The sequence below is a fragment of the Paramisgurnus dabryanus genome, chromosome 5 (assembly GCF_030506205.2).
Source record: "Paramisgurnus dabryanus chromosome 5, PD_genome_1.1, whole genome shotgun sequence".
Classification (NCBI taxonomy): Eukaryota; Metazoa; Chordata; class Actinopteri; order Cypriniformes; family Cobitidae; genus Paramisgurnus; species Paramisgurnus dabryanus.
In genome coordinates, this window is record NC_133341.1 from 27,914,218 (window position 1) to 27,931,701 (window position 17,484).

The 17,484-nt window shown below is 37.1% G+C and overlaps 1 protein-coding gene across 1 annotated transcript in view; it reads left to right on the forward strand.

The window, feature by feature from the left end:
- LOC135732597 (transmembrane protein 132C) overlaps nucleotides 1-17,484 on the forward strand; it is a 283,165-nt gene that overhangs the window by 146,872 nt on the left and 118,809 nt on the right. Inside the window, exon 3 of the mRNA XM_065250807.1 lies at nucleotides 3,059-3,199. Coding sequence (XP_065106879.1) covers nucleotides 3,059-3,199 — 141 coding nt within the window. The remainder of the gene's footprint in view (nucleotides 1-3,058; nucleotides 3,200-17,484) is intronic.

Below are 17,484 nucleotides of genomic sequence, written 5' to 3' on the forward strand. Positions count from 1 at the left end.
GGCTTCATCCTTAAATAGGGGCCACCTGATTCACACCTGTTTCTTCACAAAATTGATGACCTCTGTGATTGAATGCCACACTGCTATTTTTTTGAACACACCCCTTTCAACTAATTCAACTAATTGCCCAATTGCACAGCCTTAAGAGCGTGCATATCATGAATGCTGGGTCTCATTTGTTTTCTGAGAATCTACTGAACCTACTGGTAACTTGTTTGCCACGTAGCAATAAAAAAATATACTAAAAACCTTGATTATTCTGGTTAGTCACATTGTACTGCTATTATTTTGAACAAGACTGTATGTAAAAATGCCTGATGTGCTCAATTAACTTTGGGAGCCTCTCTGATTGGTTGATCTGTCAAGCTGTAATATCTACAAAGCTTTGATGAATAAGCTGAATAAGCGAAAATTCACATTTCGCATCTAAAACCATGCAGGAAGTTCAAATGCACCGCTTTCCTCCTTCTTTCCAAGGTGCTCCAGCGCCCGCTCCTGTAGCGTCTACCGTTGCTTAGCAACGTAAGCGGTGCGTGACGTGTGGAAAAAAGAATTTGGAAATATATTCAATTTAATTTTCTCCCATATATCACAGCTCAGGATAGTAGCCAGTGAAGGGCTTGGCACTGTGCATCATCCTGTGGTGCAATCAGTTTTGTCATGATGACATTTTACTGTGTCTCTAAAACGATTAGTCGCATCCCATTCATGGCTCAGGTTACTGGCCCAAAAGTTGTTTGTGTCCAATAACATTGGTGGCACGAAGCAGGTCACTTATATTTGAGTGGTCATGCACTAGGCGATCGCCTGCTATTGAGATGAAAGGAAATGCTAACAGTCAGCTTTCCTCAGCTCTTTAGTGTGACATCATCTGTGGCATCTTGTGCCTGAAGAGATTTTTTTTTTGCTTTTTAGAAGCTGCGTTTATTTGATCTACATTATACACTTATCTACATACATATTATTTTAACAGGGCAGAATTAAAAGTAACATCGGTGAATAAAAACAACTCTTAACAGTCATCATAAATCATGAACCAGAAATTAAAGCATAACCCTCAGAATGAAGTGAGAGAGATCCACAGATGAGAGATACTTTGTTAGGGAATTTCACCTCTGGTGTTTATAATGTCATTGAGAGGCAGTAATAGTGATGTGTGTTAATAAAGTCTGTAGTGTCTTACTGTGCATTCAGACCGCCACCGGCGAGAGCGTCAATAAAAGCTCTGGCTGCCCTGACAACGACGCTAAAGAAAAGTTGTAGTGGACGCTCTGACGCTCGAATGCATTCTCTGAACTCCTCTCAGGTGGAGGTTTCCGCCTTCCGATTGGTTGCCGGTGAACATTTCCGCCTTCCGATTGGTTGCCGCCGAACCGCGTCATATCTCATTACCATAAAGTTGAGCTGATTTCAACTCTCCGAGACGCTCAAACCGTCCAAAGCTCGCCGCCCCGCTGCTCGCCGGAGCTCGCCGCCGGCTCTCATTGAAAATGAATTACTTCCGGCCACTTTGACGCTCTCGCCGGTGGCGGTCTGAATACACAGTTACAGTATGAAGGTGACAAATACCTTTGTCAACAGTCAGATAGACAAGGATGTGTCTATAGAACACAGACAAACTTAATTTTAAATATACACTGCTATGTCTACTTACTAATCTGTCACAGAAATGATTTTGTATTGAAAGCAATACTAGATTAGTGTAACGCTGAACTTATTTACTGTATATACTTAAAGCTTATGTATTAATTAGATTTCATTCATAGATTTCACATTGATTTTACTCTTTGACTTGACCTACTCAGTCAATATAAAAGATATCAAGGTTATCATTTATACAGAACATGAATTTAACATTGAAACCGTAAAACACAAAAATTACTTTAGCTGAATTTTCACAGACTGTGTCACATATGAGTCACTACTGGGGCATTTTTGACCAATATTTTTTTTGTGCCATTTGTTGTAATTTTATTGCCATTTTTGCCATCAGTATGCACTGTAAAAATAATACAATGGATTTACTTAAAAATATAGTGCATCATTTTTGCATCAAATTACATAAATTGTTTAAAATTTCATGTGAAACTTACTTAAAGGGGACATTTACAAGACTTTTTTTAAGATGTCAAAAAATCATTGCTGTCGTCTGTGTATGTTTGTGAAGTTTTAACTCAAAATATCATATAGATCATTTATTATAGCATTTTGTAGGTGTCCTTTAAAATGCAAATGAGCTGATCTCTGCACTAAATGGCAGTTACATGGTTGGATAGTGCAGATTAAGGGGCGGTATTATCCCCTTCTGACATCACAAGGGGAGCCAAATTTCAATGACCTATTATTTCACATGCTTGCAGAGAATGGTTTACCAAAACTAAGTAACTGGGTTGACCTTTTTACATTTTATAGGTTAATAGAAGCCCTGTCGACTCAATTATAGCAGATTTTTAATATGGAAAAGTCAGATTTCATGATATGTCCCCTTAAAAAAATAGATGCAAAAAATGATGCACTATATTTTTAAATAAATCCAGCCTTTATTTTTTACAGTGTGTATGAGTTTATTTTTGAGCATACTACTGTTTATTTAAATATACAAGTTTCAGGGACCAATCTTCTGAACTCCAAGAAGATCTGATATTGTGCCTTTTTTAATTGAATTTTACTTGATTGCAACACAAAGTATTGCAACTTGCATATAAAAGAGATGCAAGTGTAAGCACGCATGCTTGATAGTGACATTACCCTGCTTTAATAGCAGTCCTTAGGGGACACCAGGAAAAGGGGGACCTGCACCCCCCTGTGGTTGCTTTCCTACATTGTTGAATTAGTACTAAATATTAATGAGTGTCATTTGCAAAGGATTTTATAATGACTACTATCTGGTCAATTATTAAACAGTTACAATAGGTTATCATTAAAAGGATGGTATACATTTCAAATTGAAAATGTGAGTTTGAGCATAATTTGTGTAAAGCTAATATTAAGTACATTAAGCTTAAATTAAGGTTGTGTTGTTCAGGGTGTTGAAATACTCTGTTCTTAATTTCCTTAGAGTCCAGTATGGGGAAGGCATTAATTTCATGGTGGTGAAGCCCAGTAATTTGGCAGCATGGGAAATCAAACAAGAAGTCGTTCCCGGCTCCTCCTCCCTCTCCATGTTCTGCCAGAGAAAGGCCAGCTCCATCAATGAGAAGTAAGTACAGATATGATAACCCACTGTCTATGTTCATGTAAAACCGAAAAATACTTTATTCTGAGAATCAGTGATGCTTTGTTATTTCCAGTGTAATAAAATTACATGAAATTTCAGATCATATTCAAGTCATATTTCAGCAGCTTAGCATTGTGAGAATTTTTTATACCAATTAAGAAACCCCTTGTTTTTCCCCTTGACTGTAATGTGAAAATAATTGACGTGTCAGTTAAATTATTATGGGGCAGTTTCCCGGACAGGGTTTAGATTAATCCAGGACTAGGCCTTAGTTATATTAGGACATTTAAAGGGATAGTTCACCCAAAAATGAAAATTCTGTCATCATTTACTCACTCTCATGTTGTTACAAACCTGTATACATTTCTTTATTCTGATGAACACCAAGAAAGATATTTTGAGAAATGTTTGTAACCAAACCGTTTGTGGACCCCATTTACTTCCATAGTATTCTTTTTTCCTACTATAGAAGTGAATGGGGTCCACGAACGGTTTGGTTACAAACATTTCTCAAAATATCTTTCTTGGTGTTCATCAGAATAAAATAATTTATGCAGGTTTGTAATAACATGAAAGTGAGTAAATGATAACAGAATTTTCATTTTTGGGTGAACTATCCCTTTAAACAAACCTTACAAAAACAATACTGGTGTGCATCTTGAGACAAACAATTACACTGCTATATGTTAATGAGGCCATTTTTCGTGATCCCATTTTTTAAACTTTATTTATTGTGTAATGGTCCTGTTAGAGCATAATACCAAGTTCAATGCCAAGCAATATATTTTCTTTAAAGGAAAACACCACCGTTTTTCAATATTTGAATTAATACATACCTTTTTTACCTTTTAATCTTTGTACAGCGCTTCTTGAGTATGTCAGCATTTAGCCTAGCCCCATTCATTCCTATGGCTATAAAAAAAGTTTTATTTTGTGCCCCCATACTTACTTGTGTAACTACTCATGTAACAGTCTTTAAATAGGGAAAACATGGAAGTGTTTGGTGGCTTCTATATTCATCCCCGTTTGGATCCTAAGGAATGAATGGCGCTAGGCTAAATGCTTACACATTCACGAGGCGCTGTACAAAGATTGAAAGTGCACGCATTGAAAAAAGATGGGTATGTATTAATTTGTTTAAGTTGAGGTAAAAACAGTAAAATATTGAAAAACAGTGGTGTTTTCCTTTAACAGAATTCACTTTTCAAGGACTACAAAGAACGGCTGGTTTTTACTACAGCCCTCTACTTACCAGTTAGATGATGACAATATTCTGAATTTTTGACTATGCTCCGCCAAATCCCTTTTGTTTGGCCTTTGCTGAGGACAGCTTCCTCAATCTGGAGTGACCTTTCCAGACAACGTGCACTAAATCAGAACTGTTTACATATTTCTGAAAAAAGGGCCTTTATTGAACAAGGAAGACATCAGCCATGTTTTAGGACAGTGAAAACAGTGGTATAGAAATAAGTACATTGTGTGAAAAAAAGGTTATATTGCGCACCATAAACCCAATCATAGCTTTGAAAACGGGACCTTTAAGAAATGTCAGGGCAAGATATTTTTAAATTAAGGCTCAAACATTCATTTTAGTCTGGGACTAGGATAAGCCTTGTCCGTTAAACCGCCCCAAGTTTTTCTGCCTTTGGCACTTTGAAGGAACCATTAGCTCAGATTCTTCTTAATCTGAACTCCTATTTCGTTTTGTGCCAATCACGTCTCTGTTTCTTCCTATGAGAAGAGTCTCCTCTTCATTGTAACAAATTCCACCTGAGTGCCTTTTAATCACCGCGCTCTTTGATTGATTAGGCCCCGGGAGTCCTCCCTAGATTTTCCAGTGCATTTGCTGCGTTTCCGACATCTACTCCGCATTCTCGACCCTTTAGTGTTTCCTCAGCATCTCCTCGCCTGCCTTGTCCTCTCGTGCAAATTAGCTTCTCTCTGCGCCTCTCGTCTCCCTGTAGCAATCACCCTGACGACGGCTTCGCCGTTAGCGCCGCTCTAGGTTAGCTCCCCGGGCGGCGTTAGGAGAGAGGAATGCCGAATGGGAATTCTAATAGACATTTCTGCAATTTATGGGAGTCTGTCCTGATATACAAAGCATGTAGAAATCTCCCAACGGCACACGGAGGGGAAAATTTACGACCCGTGCTTCACCCTAAAGCTGTCATCGTCGCCGGTAATTGCTCAGCTTTCGTGCTCGTGTGGTTTTTATACGGTGGGGAAAATTGGTTCCTGCACTTAAACGCTTCTCTGATTCAGTTGTTGTGAGTCACACGCTGACAGAAGAGATAGACCAAGAGAAGATGAGTAATGAGTGAAAAAAAAGAGTTGCTTTTATTAGTTTTTCCAATCGCAGGTTCAGCTGTCGCATAAATACAGCACCTACTGTATAGGATTTTACAATGCTACAGTTCGCTGCTGTTCGCAATAAAAGTTAGAATATGTGAAGACAATTTTTTGCCAATTTGTACTTGCAGTCTGGTTCATTTCTTTCGCTTGAAACAATTAACCTGTACAGTGAGCTTAATGTCTGCTTTACTATTGCCAAATGTTCCTATGAACGCATTAATGTTGAATTAATGTTCCCTATTGCATGTTGGTGGCTGCAAAATATGACTTTCTTACTTGGTATTTTTGTCTGGTTTTCAGTAGAAATATCTAAAAATTCTTAAATTAAGATGGTTTTTCTTGATGAGCAAAATAACCTAAGAAAATAAGTCTAGTTTATAAACAAAATATATACAATTTAAGTGAATTTGTGCTTAAAACAAGCAAAAATATCTGCCAATGGGGTGAGAAAAAATAAAATAAAAATAAGTTTTCTTTTTTCTTAAACACTTAATTTAAGCAAATTTTTCTTACCCCATTGGCAAATACTTTTGCTTGTTTTAAGCACTAATTCACTTAAATTGTGTATTTTTTGTATAAAACTAGACTTATTTTCTTAGGTCATTTTGCTCTTCAAGAAAAATAATCTTATTTTAAGAATTTTTTGATTTTTCTATTGAAAACAAGACAAAAACCCCAAGTAAAGTCATTTTTTGCAGTGTTGCAAGCCACACTTTTATTTGAAGTGCGCTATTTAAAGGGAATATTTGTACAATCTGGAACCTTTTAACAATATTAATCAATATTGTTTGGAGCTGATGTTTTGAGGTTACTGTCAAATTATAAAAAAAACATAAACTCATTCCCCCCGGCTTTTATTTTTGAAAAGTTGCCCGCCAGCATTTTTTTGGTGATTTTCACAAAAGTTTCACAAAATGCCTTTCAGGGAAATTTTTCTTCTAAAAATATATAAACATACAAATATATAAAATGAAATAACAGACCCTCCTCTTTGAAACAAACAATAAACAAACAAACAAAACGGGGAAAAAAAGTTTCATCAATATTTTTTCTCTTAAATATTGGTATTTTTCATTAGAAATTTTTAATTTAGTTAGAGATCAAATTTAGGACGATTATCAAGCAAAAACTAATAAATAAATAAATAATATATTGCTTCAGTTTTTTAGAAATTGGGTAAGTTCGCCATCTAGTGGATAATTGAGGTATTACAGATAACCATACAAACTCATCAAGAACATGTTTTTTATGCAAATGTTTCCTCTTAATTGACAGGATAACTAGCGGGGAAAGAGTTCATAATAATAATAATAATAATAATAATGTAATAATAATAATAATAATAATTTTATAATCATTACCAGTCATTGCGTTTTTTTCTGTTTGCTACATTTAAATTTGTCAATGATTTATCATCCACTATAAATGAACACTGAATGCAATAATCGTACAGTGAGAGGAAATCCTGTATATGCACAGTGACCAAACGTTTACTTTTGCCTTGTATTATCTGTTCCCCGTGTTGCCATTATTTTCCTAATGTCTGTAAAACATTTAAAAGCTTTTCCTATTCAGACAGCTTTTCCTATTTAATGACAGTGCCAATAAGTCAACGCAGCTTCGCTATCTAGTAGGGATGCGACGATAAATCCAATATACCGGTACACTAATAATACCTGTCCGATAACTATTGTGAGCCAATTTTATTCACAGCTATTTCATGTAATACTGCTTTTGATCAGTAAGTCCTTATCAATCTGATATCACTGTTAAAGTCGTTTAACAAGCAAACATAATCATTATACCTATTCTATATTATCATGAAAATACCAAATAAAGGTTTGAAGAACAGTGATATAAATATGCTTAAGCCATTTCCTGGAGCTGCGTGTGTATAGTTCTTCGTCTGCAGCGCATATTGAATTTCTGCACAAGAGCCCCATCTGGATTTTGGATGAAGCGGCATTTCACCGTAATTCATTGAGAAGCATAGCAAGCATCATCGGACGATTTATTGGTGCACCCCTACCATCTAGAGTGATGCTAATAGAAGCTCTGTCCCACACATCCATGAGAAACTTATCCCGGCCTTTATCGTTGGCAACCGTTCTTCAGATTGCTAAAATACCTTTGGATGTTTTCGGCAGGTGACCTTTAGGTCACACCTTATCAGTCTGACTGTTATAACCCAGAGAAATCTAAAGAGAGGGAGATGGTGAGGGATGTCAGGAGAAGAGAGGACTAACGCTCATCGTATTGATTTACTGCCACACACAAGCAGGCAGAATGTATTTTCCCTGGTTGTGCAGCCATAGCTAATGAAAATATGGGGAAATACAATTAGAGGAGTCTATGGGTCATTGAGAGCCGAGAGAGAGTGTAAACTACAGAATATGGTATATGTGTAAATGGGGTTTGGCCTGGGTGTAAATTTATGAGTAAATGTGATAATGGAAACTTCAATACTTTCTCACTTACTTAAATGAATAGTTCACTCAATCACCTAATCTGATGCTGTTCTAAACCCATGTGACTTTCTTCTACTGAATGCAGAAAGGGGATGCTAGATACGCTGTCAAATAAAAAGGTACTGTACAAAAGCTGTCACTGAAATGGTATCCTTTGAAAAGGATCTAATATGTACCATTACACATGTGTACATTTGGGGTACCAAATATTTACTTTTGAGGTACTTATATCCACCCTTCAGGTACAAAGGTGTACTGCACCAGTGACCGTAGGAATGCACCGAATGTTCTGCAACCGAAAATAGCAAAAAACTATTTTTCGGTGGTTGGCTGAACAAGTGAAAATACCTAAATTAATTTGATTATACAATGACGACTTTGATGACGCAATCAAAAAGCAACCAACGCACAGTGAGCGGTGCACATGCTTCATAAATGCAGCAGCATTACAAGTTTCATTTATCATTAAAAATCAAAACATCCTGAACATCGTAAGAAAGACACGTCTGCGATTATGATCCTGGGTACTCTGCAAAATACAGAAGCAGGGAGAGCGAGAGACTCATTATAGATTAGAAGAGGAACGACGAAGAGCATCAGCATTATTTAATAAAACTTCCTAGAACCAGTAAAGTCCTACAATGATAAACACGCTTATATTAAACGAGAAATAAAATGTTTATTAACAAAACCATTTTGTTAGATCAAAGCGATTTGTTGAGCGCTTTTTCCTCTGTCAGGCTCCTGCCAATCTCTCACCGTCTGTCCCTCTTGACCCTAACTGAAAAAGCTACAGTAGAAGTAAAGGCTTGTGTTCAATCGTGCACAACGGTTTGTGTACACTTAAAAAATAGACTATACTCCTGACTTAAGCGTTATTACAAGTTTCTTAAGTTGGAGTAATAAATATGTTATTGCATTTTGTAGAGGAAAATAGAAGATTGGATTAATATCTGTTTAGCCAAGACTTATTTATGTGACCAAATGTAATTGGGACAGTTTTAACAAATCGGCTTTCCAATCAGAGAAGTGGCAAATATAATTGGCAAAATAAATTTTTTTTTCGGTATTCGGCCTTCGGCTTTGTTTCATTTTATTCGGCCAAAGAATTTTCCTTTTGGTCCATCCCTAAATGACAGCTACAGTACTGTGCAAAAGTCTAAGGCCACCACCACCAGACTAGTTGTTTTGGGAGTTTTAGGGCGTTTTCACATTAGCACTTTTGGTGCGCACCCGGGTTCGATTGACATCAGAGTTCGGTACATTTGGATGATGTGAACGCTGTCTTCCGAACTCGGGTGCGCACCCGCGAAACGTACTCAAGTCCGCTTAAAAAGGGTGGTCTGGGGTTCGTTTCATGTGAACTCCAGATCGGTTCGCTGCTAATGTGAGCGCAATCGTACCAAATCGCGGAAGTGAACCACTGTTTATTACGTATTATATGGAATATCCCACCAAAACAGACGTGTGTGTTTGTGTGCGTGCACTTACCTTGACAACAAAATGCATAGAATCCTTGCTTGAGTTTTGTTCTTGTTTTTTTAAACCTTTGGTTTTGTTTTCAAAGAAATAATACAGAAACGCACTTTCGTCTGTCTGCCCCAAACATACTAAAGTCGTTTCGATGACAACGGGCTGTCCGCCGACGTCAATTTTTGCGGAGGCATTCAGAAATCATCGCTGCGTCCCAAATCGCCTACTTCCATACTATATAGTAGGCAAAGAGTACGAGAAGTAGTGCTTTTCGCCTACTATATAGTATGGAAGTATGCGGTTTGGGACGCAGCCCATCTCTTGTCGTCTTCTCGTTTACAGCGGTTACCAAGCAACATGAGAACGCGCCGGCTGCAGCTTGATGATGCAAGCGTACCGCGGTTCGGATGCAAAAGTAATATGTGAACACAGTCGATGGGGGGAATGGGGAGGGGGGAGCAATCGAACTCTGGTTTGGACCAGGTAATCGCACCAAATGTGAAACCGTCCTTAATGTCCATTCATATTTATTATATATAAATATATATTTATCTATTTTATTAAGATACAAACAGAAAATACAGGAAATATGTACAAAAAAAAAATGTTCAGGATTAAATGTGACCAGTCACGGAAAGTAGTGACACAAGTCGGATCTGGGGCATTTTGAGTTATTTGCAGATTCTGAACGTGCAGTTTCTAAGCTTTCCAACGATGTGTAACACATGGAAATCTGAAAAGATTTGGAGAAGTTGTGGCCATTTGAATATAACATTCAAGAAATAGAATGCCGAGAAATTTAAGGAAAGAAGAGTTAGCACTTTTCCCTGGCTGGAGAGACAATAGGGCTCATTTACATCTCATTTAGCTAATACCCCCTGTAAAGCCGTTTTGAGTTACAGATGTTCTAGCATCATATGTAGTATTTTATGACAGAAGTTCGGATGAAAAATAAACAGAACTTTTTACCTTTGTGGGGATCACAAGTCGAATCCAGTCTGTTTCAAATGTGTGAATATTCCAATGACCATTTTTGTCCACAACTGCGTATAATCCATGAAATATAGATATATAGTCTATTGTTTACATCGGATTTCGCATGACCGTCTGGTAATAGAATATAATATACAATCTGAGGACTATTTACATCGTAACATGTAAGGGTATATGAGATTACACTCTGGTAATTTACATTCCGTTAAACACATGAACCCGCCTTCAAAGTTTGTATTTAAAATAGGGAGGTAGTATAATAGATATTCCAAACAGCGCCGTTGAAAACGTGACGTCCTTAAGAGATGTTACCAATCGCTCGCTCGTTCCTCCATCAGCCAATGACTTCATGGAAAATATTGATAGACAAAACATGTAGCCAATTATATAAAGAGTTCAACGATCTCTGTGCAACTTATATGTGTTTGACTTCATGCTGCGCTGCAAGAACTGACAGAGAGATGACATCAAAGTACCGCGGTACTTTGACGTCATCTGACTGCGGCGCCGCATAAATTCAGTGACGCGGCTGACGTACAATGCGGCTGACTGTAATTTCTTCTGCCCCAGCTTCTTTTATTTTTCTTTTGTTTTGTGCGCCCGAGCTTCATTTACAGTCTGTGGAGACGCACGCTATAAGTTTGAAAAACAAAACAACAACTTCGCAAAAATGTCTGAGGAACAGGGCAGCCGCGTCACAACAGTCACGTGACTTCACGCTCGAACCGGAAGAGAAGACAATGCTGAATAAAGTCGTAATTCTTGCTATTTTTGGACCAAACTGTATTTTCGATGCTTCAACACATTCTTACTGAACCACTGATGTCACATGGACTACTTTGATGATGTTTTTATTACCTTTCTGGACATGGAAACCGTAGATAGATTTTCCATTAAGGGGACAGAAAGCTCTCGAACTAAATCTAACGTTAAAACATCTTAAACTGTGTTCCGAAGATGAACGGAGGTCTTCCAAATTTAGAACGACATATGGGTAAGTCATTAATCACATTATTTTTGGGCGAACTATCCTTATTCAGTAGTCACGCTGTTCCCTTTGGGGGCGGAGGCGAAAACACAAGCTTATACAGTGTGTAAATATACACACAGACAATGACGCCCCCCGCTGCATGCTAGAATCTCCGAAAAATCTTCCGCCAATTTCAACCACAAAATGTACGCTTTTAAATATACATAAACTGCTATCTCAAACATGGAGAAAATCATAAATTTTGAAAAAAAAACTTTGTTTCTCATTTTCTCGAAACTTGTTCTGCCGACTTGTGTCACTGGTTTCCGTGACGGGTCAAAAAGGTCTTCATTAGGCTAGGTCTGTGTTTAGTGTGACCTCTCTTGGCACTGAACACATCTTGAGCGTTTCTGAGCAGAATCAATTTTCTTTAAAATTAAAAGTTCGCATTTAATTTTATTTAGGTTTAAGAGATTCTGCAGTTTACTCCTATTGCTCAAGTGGAAGGGGAGTTTACCCTACATTTTTATACAGTTTTTGATATGACATACACATTTCCTGTATTTTTGGATGTATTCTATTAAAGAGACTGAGAAACAATTCATATATGATCACTATAACATTGCAAAAACAACAAATCTAATTCTAGCATGATGGCTTAAGACTTTTGCACAGTACCGTAGAGGATGAAGGTTTTTTATGGGAGGGGTGAACTACACTCTAATGTAATTTTAAATACCATAACTTCAAATATAAATTTATCTTGTTGCAAATTACACTAAACTGTGTTGTTGATTTGTGGTACTTTATTTGATTGATTTAGTAGAGAAGTGGCAGGGAACAGGGAGCAAGGGGAAATGAGAATGCTGTCATTTACTTTCTTAGTTAAATGCAGATTTACGGCAGGTGCTGGTATAACTTTGTTATCAGCTTAACCACAGGAGAGTGTTTGTCTGATCACTGTCAGCAGACATAAGGTGATCAATCTCTGCCACACACCGTATGACTAATGTATTGCGGTTTTAACAAGTGTATTTATATGCTGAGAGAGAGAGAGAGAGAGAGAGAGAGAGAGAGAGAGAGAGAGAGAGAGAGAGAGAGAGAGAGAGAGAGAGAGAGAGAGAGAGAGAGAGAGAGAGAGAGCATACTGAAGCATTCACTGAAGCATACTGCTGTAATACGGTAACCCCTGACCCTGCAAGAGTTTACAGCAGGTCTATGTCTCAATGAACACTAACCAAATGCTTTTAGACACAAGTCTGCAAATCCAAAGCTTCTCATATTCTGAGAGGAATTATTTATACTCTTTTGAAGTCTCATGGTTTGAATATTTACTGTTAAAGGTCCTACGAGTAGTTTCTGCACACTAGTGGCACCTAATGGCATCACAAAAACGTGTAATATCTTACAAACTAATAGATTGTTTTCTCAAAAAGATTTTTTCTTTTCACTTTTGTGCTTTTGTTATTGTACATTGACTGTGAATTAGGAATAGAAATGATGGTCGATTACACAAGGTCATGGGATGCAAAATCAAGTTCAATGTCATTTGGAAATTAAGCTTTTTAACCACTAAAGGCCACTAAACGGTCTTTGGCACATTTAACAATTTTATATAAAGATAAATGTTTCAAAAACACAAAGCCTTGCAGAGTCGATCTTCTGGTGAAGTTTGAATTCATCTTCTGAAAAATGTTTACGTTTTTGTCTCCAGGCTGATATTTTGAGCGTGTAGTTTTTGTATATATGCGTGTATTAAAAGAGCAAAGAGTGTGCAGTGCAAAATCCACCCTTACCACTAGTGGGAGCTACACTTTTAAACATACCCCCTTACAAATAGGTTTTTGCTCCCCCCGGGTCTCTGTGTGTACATCACTTAATGTCACTTAAGTACTGTTACTTTAGGCTTGTTGTAAAGAGGCTTAGCCAGATAAACCTCTTATTCATCACTGTACCATGGGCAACAGCCTGCCAGTAAAATGTTTTTTTTGTGCCCCTTCAGGTAATTTGATTATCACCAACTTCCACTCCATAAGTGATCCTAGACCAACAGCAACTCTACTGCGAGTTTATAAATCTATTCATGGTGTTTCTCTGATCGTAAATTGCTCTCTGCTGCATGTTACAGTTCTCTAGGGTTAAATCACAGATTGTCCTGCTAGATTTGTGTTTGTGAGTAGGAGAGAGATGAAATGTGTGTAAAGATCCGGGGAGTACTTACAATGACTTATAGCTTATACTAGGGGTGTGTGTGTATTTGTGTGTGTGTTTGTGATCTGTGTTCCGTTTAATGTTTTACTACAAAATAGCTCCTTTGAGAGCATGGCACATCCAGGCTTATAGACACAATGAAAGGATGAATAATCTTATTCTCAGATGTATATGCATTTAAAGGCCAAGTGCCTAGGGTGCAACTATGTATTACAGAATAGATTTGTCAATTTCTATGCCAATGGTGGTTACAGCCTAGAGCACATTCAGATATGTATAAACACATACAATATATATAATTGTATGCACAAACCATGTGGCCATATCCCAATTTGTATTTTACTGTATGTATGCTCCTGTATAGCTCAGTGTTAAAACATTATGTTAGCAGCTCTAAGGTCATGGGTCCGAAACCTGGGCACAAGCATGATAAAAAGTATATCTTGTATACTTTAGATAAAAGTGCCAAGTTTGCGTAAATGCAAATTATATACTATGCAAAATTAGGATTAGTGAAATTTTTACTTTATTGAAAATTGAAGCCTGTGGTAATATTGCTTCAACTACAAAATAAATTTTTCACATTTACAAACATGCAAGGTTTAAGATGTAGTTTTAAAATAATTCAAGGCATAATTCACCCAAACATGAAAATTCTGTCATCATTTTCTCACTGTCCTGTATACCTGTATATATTTCTTTGTTCTGATAGATATTTTAAGAAATGTTTGTAACCAAACTGAACACAAGCCCCATTCACTTCCATTGTACGATAAAGAATACTATGGAAGTGACTGGTGCTCGTGAACGGTTTGGTTACAAACATTTCTCAAACTATCTTCTTTTGTGTTCATCAGAACAAAGAAATGTACGTATACAGGTTTGTAACAACATGAGGGTGAGTAAATGATGACAAAGTTTTCATCTTTAGGTAACCTATCCCTTTCAGTGGTAAACATTTTTTTTTGTATAATTACTGCATAACTTTTATATTGCTTAATATAGTCAAGGCATCAAGTCAGTATGTCAGTAAGTTACTTTATTTGGTAAGTAGCCATACTTAAAAGAAGCAGAATAATGCACAGTAAAATGTATCAGCATGCCAGAGTTTATTTTATGGTTATGTCCGGTTAACTTTTACATTACTGTACACTGTACATCTCCTACGTAGTAAATTATAATGTAGTAATAATGGATTTTTTGGAACTGAATTTAATTTCACTCTTTATCATCAGCATCAAAATACTTTATAGTAGAAATATGCAAATTGGGTGCAGCCTACATCTTTATTAGCACAGCGGACTGTAGGAAGTTTTATCTCTCAAATCTAACTTGTGTTTGTGTCTGGAGTGGTTACAGGCAAAAATATTCTCAGGCAGTGGATGTGCAATAGTGTGAAAGTCCCTGAAGGAGCACGGCCACAGATGTGTCTTCACCCTTAAGTCGCTGAGGGGCCTGTGTGTCTATTTGTGTACTTTTTTTGATTATGTGTTTGCTTAGGGGGCTCATGTGAAACACAGGTGTGTATTTTTAAATTTCACTTATTTTAGGACAGAGAACATGCCTCTGAGCCTCCTTCCAGCACTATCTCACGTCCTACAGTAGCAACACACACAATTACTTCTGAAACGCATCACCTCACTTTACTAATGTTTCCCTACAGTTACTTTCAGGTGAACTTAAGTAAACAGCTAATTTCTTTCATGCCTCTGAGACTGCTGCGTTTTCTTCATACGTGACTAATTTTTGTTGTAAATAATGAAAGATAAACTTTTAATAGATTACACAAACCGTTTGAGCCTTTAGCATCACTCTTCATTTGGGTTATTGCTGATCTATAGATGGTAAAAAGATTAAGTAACAACTCTTAAATAACTTAGTACGTGTTTATCTGATTAATAAATTTAGGGCTATAAAATTAGTTTTTAGCAGTGGCGAACCGTGGGTACTTCAGCTGGGCCTTCAAAATATGCAATGAAGTGCAAATGCCTCTCCATCCATAATACTAGGCTATTCGTATTTCGTTAAATCATACAGTGAACGTGTAAAAATTCTGAGCACGCAAAGTTAAACAGAATGGGCATTGTCTGCCTTTAAATGCAGTTTTAAAGTTTAAATTACTTTAATCTAACTGATAAACACAAATACAGACTCTGCTGCTCTGTAATGACAGGGGCTATGTAAATTTGCATTTAACAAGCTTAAATTATGTTCTTTAATTTATTTTTTATTTTTTGGAAATATATATTTAGCTGTAGGATACCTTGTTTGTCTTTTTAATAAGGGGAAATATAGCACCCTGCGTTCTCAGTGCACCTCCTTGTGGCTTATAACTGTTTTTATAAGATATCCAGGGCTCGCAAAATCGCTAGCCCGAGCCCCGAGGTCCTGGGGCTATTACGAATTCTTGTCGGGCTACCAAAATGTATCTCCGCCCTGCCCATCGGGTATAGCGAGGAAAAAAATATTTGAATGTTTTCGCATTCTCTCAGATTTAGTTAGGAAATTATATTGTATGTAATTTGGCGTCGTCTGTCAGTCATTACTTTCCTCACGTAACAAGTGAAACTGTCAGGAAGTAAAAGTATAATTAAACCCATTATTTTTCTCGTGTTCGCGTCATATGAACAGGCTCCTCTGCACGCGCTTCTCACAGCTGTGCTCTTCACGAGTACGCGCATAAGTAATTTCGTTTTTACCTCAGCCCTATCAAGCTAGCCACAACGTCAATCACGTTTTCCGCCATTTACCTCAAACACTCTCACCGCAGAAATTCGGGCCATTAGACTGTATTAATATTAACGGTCTATGATCTTCGTCTTTGGTGTTTTACGGCAGCTCGCATCCAGTTTGTTGCATGCTTAGGACTTCATGAAGGCTTACAATGTTTAGTTTTTTACCCGCCCACTTGAAATCAAAACGTGATTGGTCAATTTGCCCGTCACTCTCCACACCAAAACACATAGCTTGGCCTTCCCGGGGATTCATGAAGTCCTAACCAATGAATGAGCCAGATAACCGGGCCTTAATAGAGACAGACGATTCTGATTGGATTAGATGTTTTCATGACATGAACCTGACAGTAAGCTTAACGTTAGAACATAGATGAGAGAAAATATATTACATGTATTGTATTAAATTGAATTAAATAGAAATTAAAAAAATGTAAAAACATATTTTTATTGAATACTATATTATTTATTATTTATTTATAAAAAATCTTTTTATTAAATTTTTAAGGCGTTCTCTGAAGGCGTAGAAGGCCCTGAAGGTTCCCCACTGGTTTTTAGTGCACCTATTTCATTGACAAAAACTACGTTATTTTGTGTATTTGGTATAACACAATGTGTTATGGTTTATGGTTAAAAAACACCATTATTTATCACATACTGTACATTTTTGTAGCTCCAGATTTCACCCTCTTCCTGAAACGCACAGATTTTGTATATAACTTATCAATTATCTTATATGATAAAGTTCAAATTTCTTTACTGAAGTGCTAGAAGAGGTCTCTGAGTAAGACCTCTTAGCTTTAAACAGGATGAGCAGGATACATATATAAGGCGGAAATAGTCATTTTAGGAATTATGCCTGAGAGTTTGTTCATGACTCTGTCTCAAGCTTGGGCACACAATTTCAATCTCCCCAGAAGATTTGTCCCAGGCTTAAGCTGGCTAAACTGAGCAGGATTTGTCAGACCAGGAGATACATGCTGGTTTTAGAAATGGCCCACTGGTCAAATAATACATTTTATATATTGCAAACTCCCACTCTGAGAGATCACTTACTGGGTAAGACAT